This window comes from Notechis scutatus, chromosome 2, assembly GCF_049901735.1.
Source record: "Notechis scutatus isolate UNSWTSFEM ecotype Mainland chromosome 2, rNotScu1.2, whole genome shotgun sequence".
In the NCBI taxonomy this organism is placed as follows: Eukaryota; Metazoa; Chordata; class Lepidosauria; order Squamata; family Elapidae; genus Notechis; species Notechis scutatus.
In genome coordinates this window covers 45,215,868-45,228,143 of record NC_142010.1, presented here as the reverse complement: position 1 = coordinate 45,228,143, position 12,276 = coordinate 45,215,868, and the positions used below count along the sequence as shown (strand labels likewise).

Below are 12,276 nucleotides of genomic sequence, written 5' to 3'. Positions count from 1 at the left end.
GAGATGATGGATCAACTGTTATCCTACTGCAGTTAGCAATTATTTGTGGCATACTGCTTCACTGAACATAAGCAGTATATAAAGACGTGACAGCTATTATTGCATTCAGTTTTAGATATACTCTGGAGAAGCTAACAATAAGGCTACTGAAACTTCAGTATACATTCATTGTCTCACAAGGCAATCTCGTAAGTCATTTCACCAATCACTTGCAGCAGTGAAACCTATCTGCTGTGATTAAATGACTAGATGGCTTTTATTCATTACAATTCCTGTCATACTTTCTAAATTTTTGCAAGTTCCTTACCTATGGAGATACTTATGATTTATTCATGCATATTACAAAGGAAAATAAATATTCCAAAAATTGGGAAGGGAAGGAAAACCAACTCACCCTCATTCCAAATTTGAAGGTTCTACTTCCACAAATATACATTTTGAGTTGTGCAGATGCTTTGATTTATTTCTATGCTGCAGGCCATTTTCACAGTTCTACTGATTAAGTAAAATTTTAAAAAAGGTCCTTTCCTGTTTCTAAAAATTCCATACACACAACACCAAAAGTTCTGTGTATAGGTGACTGAGCTATCAAGACTTTGCATCCTGTCTTGCTAAGTCCTATTAGGAGAATTTATACACAAATCTTGAAGAAATGGTACACTATGCCCAACCCTTGTTTACAAACAAGTAAATAAATTTTAAAGAGACAATAAGTGTATTGTTCAAACAAAATGGCTGATGAATTTTGAGAGTGAAGTCCGCACACTTTATAATTGCAGAGTATTGGGAAACACTGCTTTAAAGTACAACAAAACCCCAAAATCTAAAAGCTGGTTGTAAACAACAATTGTTGAACCAATTTATTTTGTATCTGGCAGGTATGATTCCCTTAGATCAGGTGCTTTTATGCCATTTTGTCGTAACATATAAATAGCAATAGACTTATATTATATACCATTTCATAGTGCTTTACAGCCCTCTCTAAGCGGTTTACAGAGTCAGTATATTGCCCCCAGCAATCTGGGTTCTCATTTTATTAACCTTGGAAGGATGGAAGATTCAGTCAACCTTGAGCCAGTGAGACTACTGAACTACTGAACTACTGGCAATCGGCAGAATTAGCCTGCAATACTTTATTCTATATGTAATAGTGTGGTGAATCTCTTCTCAGTTTTGCTCTTGGATTACTATGTCTTTATTTGACAGTTTTCAGATATTTCCTACTTGTCTGAGAAAGGGCAACTTGGTGTGCAAAGAGAAGAAAGTGCCTATACCACAGAATAGCAGATTGTTTTGGGAGGTTGACTTCCAAGTTGTTTGTCTTTGATTGTGTCTGAAAGAAACCCAGTCAACTGTTTGACTTGTTCTGGTATTGTTTTTGTTACTGTGAACTGCTTCAAGTTAAGGGTACATAGACAAATGTTGGGATGCATGTACAAATAAATAAATGAGAGGTTGAATCTGAACACATTTCATTTTTATGTTACAGAAATTGAAAACACTGCCGAAAGAGTGCACCAGATCCAGCAAATCATTATCACCTTGCCACGAGCTGTCATCATTGTAATGAGATACCTCTTTGCTTTCCTTAACCAGTGAGCATTTTTTTTAACTATTTACTTTGAATGCAGCTGTAAATAGCCTTCCCTGGTCAATATTCTTCCCTTTTTCAATGTTCTCTTTTTCCTCAAACCTAGCACTGGGCAAAAGGGAGACGTGTCCCTTGACCATCATTACTTGTAATTATTGCCTTTTGCCCAGCTGGAGGAAATGCCTGTACAGCATTATATGTGTAATACTTGAAGCTTGGTGTGGTAGCTGTGGGTTACTTATATTTGCAGCTTGTCGCAATACAGTGATGAGAACATGATGGATCCCTACAATCTAGCCATCTGCTTCGGACCAACTTTGATGCATATTCCAGATGGGCAGGATCCAGTGTCCTGCCAGGCTCATGTCAATGAGGTCATCAAAACCATCATAATCAATCATGAGGCCATCTTCCCTACCCTCAGGGAACTCGAAGGACCTGTTTATGAAAAATGCATGACTGGTGGGGAAGAGTACTGGTAAGAAACTTAGGAATGAAATATGTGCCTTTAGTATCTTAAGAAGGCTAGGAATTTCTTCTCTTTAAAGCGTGGGATGCTTATTTCAGGTGTTCTTAATTTAAATAGTAAGTTGATGCACGGTTATTTCTCTGCCCAGACTGGAATGGATTGTTGTGCACATATGAACTGTAAGGAATAATTATTTTTGTTTCTAAATCTCTTGAGTTGCCCGGGAAGATTTCAAATAATGTTGTGCTAATGCAGTGTAGGAATCAATGGAAGTTAAGAGCCTAATTCATTTTCAGGTCTTTTGAGAACATAAATAGAGATTGCTTGGAACCAGTTTCACTCAATCCAACATTCTTCTTTCCATAGGGGAAACCCAAATTCCTTTTTTAAAAGCCCATAATCAGGGCATGGGTTGGATCTATTAACCCCTAACTACCTTTGTTCACAATCAATTGATATTAGTTTATGTTCTCCAAATGTGGAGTTCTGTCTTATTTTTGAAGAAGCTACCAATCTCTTGCCACCTTTTTTGTTTCAATGATTTTGCTTTTTAGTACTTGTAATATTGATTTCAGCATGAAGAAATACAGTAATCCAAATATATAAACATACAATATATATATATATATATATATATATATATATATATATATATATATATATATATATATATATTTTTTTCTGAGGTTCTCAGGGTATTTGTATGTGGATCTTTGGTTATTGGGTTTCTCCGTAAGATTGGAAGTATCTAGGCAGCGTTTCGATGAAGTCTCATTCATCATCTTCAGGCTTCTGTCTTCAGCTCTGTGCTTCACTCTGAGAAGCACAGAGCTGGACAAGCCTGAGATGAGATGAGACTTCATCACGTGCTGATTCCAATCTTCTGGAGACGAATATAAACATATATATATATATATATATATATATATATATATATACACACACACACACACACACACACACACACACACAATATATATAAAATAAATAAAGGGGGCATGCATAAGCGCACCAACGTGCTTACCGTCCCTGCCCTATTGTTTCTTTTTATTTTTCTTATATGTATCCATTTCATGTATTCATAACTATGTTTATACTTATACCTGTTATCTTATAATCGCTTGACAAATAAAATAAATAAATTCATCTATCAAGAGTTGTAATCTTTAGCACACATTTTATTAATTTGGGACATGTTTTGATACATTAGTAAGATTTGTTTAGACAAAAGTGACAAGACTTTTCAGGATAAAAACCACACTTTCTCCTTGTGTCCACACTGGTGAGGCTTTGGACACCACAGTAGGGTTGCTGGGAGTAATAGGTCAGCCATGTGTTTCCTAACTCTAGTTTGAATAGAATAAACATAATCTTATATCCAGTAACTGGAGTCATCTTTTCCATCAACTTTACATTATTCTGAACAAAAGTTACTATTTAAAGATTGTTTCCTGGCTATATGATACTTTGTCCTTAGGTGAGATCAGGTCTTTCTTTAGTCTCTGTTGATTATAGCTGCCACAACTCTTACTGATTGCAGTTCATGAGAGTTGAAGTCCGAAACTTATAGAATGCACCAGGTTGCCAAGGGATGGGTTAGATTTTAATTATTGGGTACATCATGAAGACATTGCATTAGAGCAAACAGTGAAGGTTCTTAAAAGCATTTATTTTGTTTATTTTACAGTTCCCTTTTGTTTAACAGTTCATTGTCTTGATGGGCTTAGCAATTACACTAAACTGATAATTATTCCCAAAGCTAACAATTAAATCCTATACACATCTACTCAGAACTAAGTCCAGTTCACTTCAGTGGGATTTGCTCCCAGGTAAATCTATATGAATGAAGCAATGTTGATGGAAAAAAATGAAAAAGAACTGAAACTATTTTAAATCACAGTGAAGCTAAGACCAACACCTCTTCTATATTGTTGATAATAAAACTGTGTAAATTTGTCCATGAAGTCATAAGGAGTTGACCATGACTTGAAGGAAGCTACATGTAGCTGCCAATTGTTTCAGGTTCAATAGGTTTCCAGCAGTTTTTCATGTAATCTTCTACATGGTCTTTGCCCCACTATCTGGGGCAACTATCTGGGACACTTCGCTCCAGAAGGTGATTTCCACCCTGGACTCCTCTTTTCTGGTTTGTACAGCAGCGGAGAACTTAAGATAGCTGCTGATCTGGAAAAGAAAGGCAGTCCTAACTGGTGACAGAAGCCACTTAGGATGGTAGTAAAACTTTGTGTGAAAAAGCACAAAGTAGTTTTTTCTTAAAACAATTGTTAGCAGGAATGGGAGCAAATAACAGCAGGAGCAGATGGTGATGATAGCAATGACAGTTCATCTCATGCTGTCTAGCTCCTACTTTCCAGGCACCAATGCATTCTTAATAGGCTTTTGTGACAGACTAAAATCTAAGGAACAGATCAATGTATGTCTGTTTCCATTAGATCTGTTATATAAAATGGGACAAGTCCACAAAGACTGTGTTTCCTATTATGTCAGCTTAAAATTTCTTCTCAAACACAAAACAGATGTTCCCATCCGCTAAGGTGGGGATATGGCTAGCAGGCAATAACTATGTCAGTTTCTTGGCATGGGCCCATTAATCGATAATCAGTCTCCTGCTACATAATTAGTACTTTAGTTGTGGATAATGGGAGAATGTAGAATTATGCCTTCAATCCTAATTTTCATTCCTTGAACAAATACATTAGACCTATTGCCATGAGACAGAAATATATAAACAAAGAATAAACAAGTTCCACCAAAATTAATATAGACTTTTGTTTGAATTAGTACTTATACTTTTAAAGAACTCTTTTTAATCACTGCACAAAATACAAGGCAATAAGAAATCAGGGTCTAGGACAACTTGCAATGGCCAACTTGTCATGGTCATTTCACCAGAGCCAACCTGCCGTGGCCATCTCATCACAGTCATCTTGTCACAGCCAATTTGCCATGGGACAACTTGCCTTGGCTAACTCACCGTGGGACAACTCACCCTGGACAATTTCATGCAGGATGACTGAACATGATAAATGCTGTCCACCACTATTTGTTTTGATATTATTTCCATTTTTTTCAATAGAATTAATCTTGAAGAAATAATGGCAGATAACATTTATTGTGTTGAATTATCCACATGGAATTGTTCCTTGGCAAGATGGCCATGGTGGTTTGGCCGTGGTGAAATAGCTGTGGTGAGATGGCCATGATGGGATGGCCGTGGCAACTTGTTCCTTTCCATGGTAACCAGGCCCAGTTCTACCACAAGATGAGGGAAATTCTTTAATTCACTTGGAGCAGAACAAGTAAACGGATGCCTGTCCTTTACTATCCATAACTGTTTAATGAAGGGCTCTTACCAATCACTTTGAACATTGCAACAGCCCTTTTCTTCATGATCAAAACTTCATTGTATAGATGCTGCCATCAGGTGCCACTACTGTCAGACATCACTCAACTTTCATGCATGTGCTTATTTCTGAGAAAGAACTATATATTTTTCCAACAAGGCATTCAGCTTGCCAGAGTTGGGGAGAAAAATTTAAAATATTTTCCTTCCATGGCAGCTAAGTCATGACAGCACAAACAGTGGCTTAGGACTGTTTAGCATTTTCAGAACTCACCTAACTATGCCAATGTTTGTTTCATTTTTCGAGTGAGGCATAATGGGCAAGATGGCATTATATTTGGCTACTGGTAGTGCCATTGAAGTTGTTGCTGTGTTGTTACAATGAAAACTGCTTAATTGGGCTCCTCTTACTATGTGGAGAAAGAATGATAGGAGGAGCAGTAAACAGCAAGATATTCAACAATGCAGATACAGTTGAAGCAGAAATGTAGTAGCAGATTTGCTGAAGATAAAATTGTATTGCAAACTAATCCTAGTAGGATTCATATTCATCCAAAATATTCTCTCTCTCTCTCTCTCTCTCTCTCTCTCTCTCTCTCTCTCTCTCTCTCCCTCCCCACCCCACCCCCTCTCTGTGTGTGTGTGTGTGTGTGTGTGTGTGTGTGTGTGTGTGTGTGTGTTATATATATATATATATATATATATATATATATATATATATATATATATATATATATATATATATATATATATATATATATATATATATATATATATGTTTGTTTTTTTGTTTTGGGTATTTATATGTATGATATTCAGCTTTGTTCGGGTATAATATATAATGTAGTGTAATGACGTGGGAAAATACCCAAACAAAGCTGAATACTATACATATGTATGTATGTATCTATGTATGTATGGTATAGTATATATATATAAAAACATTCTCATGGGTATGCAGACTGGTATTGCAGGTTTTTTTTTTTTAATAAAGTCTGAAATTGTTCAGAGGAAAGTAAAGTTTCCTGCATTTACTTGTTAGCAAGGAGTCCATATCTCTTTTCCCTTTTATCCCCATTAAAAAAAACCTCAGTGCATTTATTTATTCCACTTTTGATTCCAGTGACAGCCCACACAGTGAACCGGGCACTATTGAGGAAGGAGATCATGACAATGGCACAGAGCCACACACCAGCGATGATGGTGAGTGTAGAAACAAGTCATGGGTAATTGTGTCTACAAAAAGCTACCAACATTTACATTGTGAAATGCTTAACGTGCATTTAATAACTAACCAAATTTCCCTAGATTAACATATATGGCTATTTGCAGGAGAGGATGTCTCTCTATGTTTGACACTACCAATAGCTATTAATAAAATTCCTTGAAATATGTGTGATTGAAGTAGGGATGGGATATTCCCACTGTTGTCATGATTGAATTCCAAGGCAAAATGGAAGTTATTCTGACAGCCTGCTTAATAAGTTAAAATTCCATTTTTCTGTTTGACATGAAAGTGTTTGATTGTTATTTTACCTAGCTCCAGTTTTATGGTAAGAAAAGGAAATGGAAAAATGTTCTTTGAAAAAAAAAGTCTCGGGCATCAAGGACATGAATGTGTGTATGTCCTCAATTTACAACAGTTCATTTAGTGACTGTTCAAAGTTACAACGGCACTGAAAAAAATAACTTATGCCCATTTTTCACACTTATGACCATTGCAGCATTTCCATGGTCACGTGATTTTCATTTGGATGCTTGAGAACTGACTCACATTTATGATGGTTACAGTGTCCTGGGGTCAGGTGATCAATTTTTGCAACCTTCTGACAAGCAAAGTCAGCGGAGAAACCAGATTAACTTAACAACTGTGGTACTAATTTAACAACTGCAGTGATTCACTTAACAAATGTGACAAGAAACATTGTAAAATTCATGTCACAAATTTCTCACTTAGCAGCATAAATTTGGGGTTCAATTGTGATCATAAGTTAAGGACAACCTGTACTTATATTTCCAGTTTATAATATGTTTCCCAGGAGGAAAAGAATAAAAAGCAACCTTTAAGTGTAGGGAAAGATATAACTGACTGCATTTTGAAACTGATGACCCTTGTCAGATTTTTTGGTTGACTTTGGGTCAAGTGAAAACTAACTACCGTGTTTCTCATATAATAAGGCCGGGTCTTATTTTTTTTTGAGCCCCGAAAAAATGGCTAGGCTGTCTTTTTGGGGTGACTCAATCCCCCCACTTGCATCTTTGGGCGGGCGGGCAGCGATGGCTTGGATGTTGACCTCGGCGTTGGTGGGGCACTTCGTATCGGGGTCAACGCAGGCAGCACCATATCGGCTGTGCAACAAAAGTACTTCCTAATGGCAAGCCCCCACCATTCCCCCATTTTGCATGTTTTAATATAGGCCTTAATTTGGGGGAGGGGCTTAATTTCATTTCATGCCTATAAAACATGCTGGGACTTCCTATTGGGGGAGGCCGTATTGTTGGAGAAACAGGGTAAGGTAAACATATCTTAATTGTGCAGTCTATTTCTTTGTTTCCTGGATTTATTTGAACGATTGTATAAAGGTATTGAAGATTATTACCATAAGAGTTGTGTGCATAATACTAACATGGTGGTGACATTCCCCAGACTTACGGTCTTGGGGAACTTTATCAGATTGGCAGAGTTAGAGATAGCACAGAACTTTTTGGCCACCGTGGCAGCCATATTGGATATATTGTTGGGATGAGACATCTGTACATTAGATTCATGTCCCTCTCAGTTAGTTATGAGAGAGGGGACATCTGGGTAGGTCCATGTGGTAGTAAATACCTCTTTGAAAGAGGAGTTGGCTCATCCATCCTTGGATCCAAGTGTTCAGGATAATTTGTTCTAGAGCAGGGGTGTCAAACATGCGTCGTCACGTGATGTATCAGGACTTTTTCCCCCTTTGATAAACCGGGCGGGGGTGGGTCAGCATGTGACATGTCTGGCCCGTGGGCTGCGAGTTTGACACCCCTGTTCTACAGTCTCCAACTTTCTTTTAGGAAAGGATGTTGAGAAGGTGGTTGGTTTATAAGGTTCCTGGAAAATGCTGATTTTCCAAACCCTTTTCACTCAGAGTTCAAACTGGGATGCAGCACTGAGGTGGCTTTGGCTGCACTTGTTCATGATCCGTGGTAACCCTGAAATAGGTTTGGTGTATCCATCCTGGCTCTTCTTAATGTGGCCTTCAAACCAGCGGTGGGATTCAAAAATTTTTTACTACCGGTTCTGTGGATGTGGCTTGGTGGGTGTGGCAGGGGAAGGATACTGTAAAATCTCCAGTCAGAGGTGGTATTTGCTGGTTCTCCAAACTACTCAAAATTTCCACTACTGGTTCTCCAGAACTGGTCAGAACCTGCTGAATACCACCTCTGCTTCAAACCCATTGACTAGTTGAGGGGGGTTGAGAGTAGAGAGCACCATTTTATGGTGGTTCTCCTCCTTACTCCAAGGCAAATTCCAGTTAGTGCTGGAGTAGCAAAGCCCTTAGGTCCTTGCTTTGTGGGTTGCCTCAGGTTCTACCTTCTCTTTCCTCCTTTTTAATACTTTTTAAAACTGCTGGGTAAGGTCATCTCCCCTTGCATGATTGAAAAGAATGGGGAATAATAATATATCAGTTAAATATTTTTGACACATCTTTCCCTGTCTCACAAAAATAATTTTAAATTGAAAAATCTATACAGGATTAAATGACGAAGCTCTGAGGAATACAGTTCTATTTCCTCATTCCATGTTATATTTATATCTATTTATGTCCATTTACTTTTGAATGTTAACTTTCAGAACACATTTTTTTTGTATCTGCACACATAATATAGCTACTTGATCACATCCCCCACCCACACAAGTATATTTGACATCAGTATAAAGTAATATGCCTAGAAACAAACGTTGACTTATTTTACCATTTAGGGAACCTTATTATAGAACCCTGTATTTTACCTGAACTTAGCATGCCTGTGTTTCATTTGTTTTTATGGCTTTTAGTTCCATTAATTCTTTCTCTTTAGTGATGCAAATATCCAAATCCAGTACCTTACCAGTACAAGTTATGGGAAAATTGACATAATTGTTTATTGGAACTAAGGGCATGAGGGGAGAAAAGGATAAGTCAGCTAATTGAAGATGAATGTTTGAAAGGAGCAGGGTGATGTCAACCTTCATTTTTCAGTGTGGGTGACAAATAGCCTTTCTTGACTGAAAAAGTTGAAGCAAGCAAGCTTCTATTTCGGCAATTTTATGCCTGAGTGGTTATGTTTATAGTTTTGATTGGAGTTTCTGGGTGATTAACCAAAACACAAGCATGGAGAGGAAGAGCTGTTTTATTTTAAGAATTTATATAACCTCTCTGAGTCTAATTCCATATATCTGGTCCAGTGTACTGGGGGGGAATTAGATATTTTATCTAGATTGTGTGGATATTTTTGGAAGTCATCTTAAGACGATATACAGTATTACTACTAAAAGTTGCTTCATTTGAACCACACAAAGGCAGATGGTGTAAGATAACCTTTCCCAAATGCTGCTCTTCATACATTCAGGGTTACAATTCCCATATAATGTCTAGCTGATGTTAAAGAGCATTTTAGCAAAAAATGTAGAGGACCAGCTAATTTAGACTGAGGGCTGTTTCTCAGTATTGCTGTACCAAGATTATAACATATGAAATCTGTTTCATAAGAAGTCTGCTGTTTTCTGCCTTTAAGCAGAAAAAGAACATTAAAGTTCTGCTGGATCTGATTAAGGTTCATGTTATTCAACATTCTGGTTTGAATGGCAGATAGCCAGGAGTTTATTAAAAAGATGATGCTTCATAGTACACAGAACGGTTTATTGCTAGCATTAGATAGTCCTGTATAAATCTCTTCAGACTCATAGAGATATATTTTGGATGCTAGGTCTCATGGCATCAATAAAGTTAAACTCATAAACCTGGGTATTTTTATTTTTAAGCTACTTTTGGCTGGAAATAGTTATAGCTTTTAAAAAGAAATAGTTTGAAAGACAATTCTTGCTCAGGATATGTATGCTTCTCCCATTTTTGCTACATCAGAAGTGATTATTGATTTGATTGTGTGCCACCAAGTGGAGGTCAACTGACCACTTTGTCTACTGAGGGATTTAAGCTAACTTCATATTTCCTGGGACTCTAAGATCCCGTCCCCCTTCAATTTATCAACATGTAAGGAATCTTATACCAGCTGTCAGCTACTACCCCTCCCTTCTTTCCCACTTGCACTTCAATTACGAGGTAGTACCTTAACATTAAGGTGACAATATTCTGTTTCCTAGGAAAAGTAGCAAAAATATCCTTCACAGAAATATATTTAGATAAGAAACATTCATGCCATTCCAGGAATACCTTACTGCATTAGACAAACTATAGTGAGTTTTAATCAATTCTCTGTAATTTGATCTTTCTTTACTGCTGTTCACCCAACTTTATAGAAGTGGAACAGATTGAAGCTATTGCCAAGTTTGACTATACAGGACGATCCCCACGTGAATTATCCTTCAGAAAAGGAGCTTCCCTTCTCTTGTACCATCGGGCATCTGAAGACTGGTGGGAAGGTCGCCATAATGGCGTAGATGGTCTCATACCACATCAATATATTGTAGTACAAGACATGTAAGTAATTTTTTTTTATTGCACAGCAATTTGTATTTGTAATCACTAAAAATATAAAACTATACATAGTACAAAGGTGCTTTTTCAGGAGGCTAAATAGACATTTAGCTATACGAAGTACAGTTTTAGTCTTCTAAGGAAAATGGGAAATTAGTATATTGTTTATGAGTTTTGCCTGAGTTTTGAGGTATTGCTGTTATTTATGTTGATTTTCTTCTTTCCTTACTTTTCTTCCCAACATTTACATGTTTCTTTGCTATAAGCTGCATTTCAGGCAAAGAACTATCTCACTTCTTGAACTATTAGTGTGACCCATTGGGTAATTCTTTCAGAAATATTTCCTTACCTAAACAGAGAAGCAGAGTTACTATGGGTGAGCCAAAAAAAAGCAGTGGGAATAGGAGTGAGCTTCCCCATTGGCATTGCTTGTGAGAAACTGGCAAAGAGCTCATGAATCACTCTTCCTCCTCCTTGGTTGACCTGCAGAACTGCCTGACAGTTTCCTGGGGGGAAGAACAAAGAGAGCTGTGGACCACAAGGAAAATTTCCCCCCCCCTCACCAACCCTGTGTCCTAAGGACTCCTTTCCTCCAATGAAGAAAAGGGAAATCTGTTGACCACCAATGCACCCAGTGAGCCCTATCTTGCTATCAGATATTTGAGTAGTTCCCTTGTCCTTCCCTCACTCACCCACCACTTTTAAGAGATTTCAAATTTTGGCTTCCTTTCCAAAGCGGTCAATCACACTCAACTGAGTGCAGATGCCAGACGGAAGTGGCAAAGAGAGTGGGGATTTGGCTGTCCTATCTCCCCTTACGCCTCCAGGTTTCTGAGAAGTATAGTCAGAAGGCATGGTATGCTGAAGCGACCACAACTCCCTCAAATTTCATTCCAACAGGAGTCTTATCAATTAGCATGTTGAGTTACCTTGGTTCAATAACTATTGCCCTATACTTTCCAGTTTCACCCAATTGAAGGTTTCAGTCAAACAGACCTGAGAATTTTAGTAGTATATAGATATGCAAATATAAAAGATTAGGACTAGCAGCAGAAGCAACAAAGTTATACACTACATTGCGTTTTGTTAAAAGAGGATTTAAAATGATTTGATGTTATGTACAGAGAGCTTTACCTGGAAAAAAACAACAAGCACAGTGGGACAAATATACATGCAAGTTATA

The 12,276-nt window shown here is 37.5% G+C and overlaps 1 protein-coding gene across 2 annotated transcripts in view; it reads left to right on the top strand.

Annotated features, from left to right (window-relative positions):
- SRGAP3 (SLIT-ROBO Rho GTPase activating protein 3) overlaps positions 1 to 12,276 on the top strand; it is a 216,734-nt gene that overhangs the window by 190,622 nt on the left and 13,836 nt on the right. For both annotated transcript variants that reach the window (XM_026678703.2, XM_026678710.2), the window contains exons 16-19: positions 1,490 to 1,595; positions 1,842 to 2,069; positions 6,548 to 6,627; positions 10,916 to 11,096. In XM_026678703.2, coding sequence (XP_026534488.1) covers positions 1,490 to 1,595; positions 1,842 to 2,069; positions 6,548 to 6,627; positions 10,916 to 11,096 — 595 coding nt within the window. The remainder of the gene's footprint in view (positions 1 to 1,489; positions 1,596 to 1,841; positions 2,070 to 6,547; positions 6,628 to 10,915; positions 11,097 to 12,276) is intronic.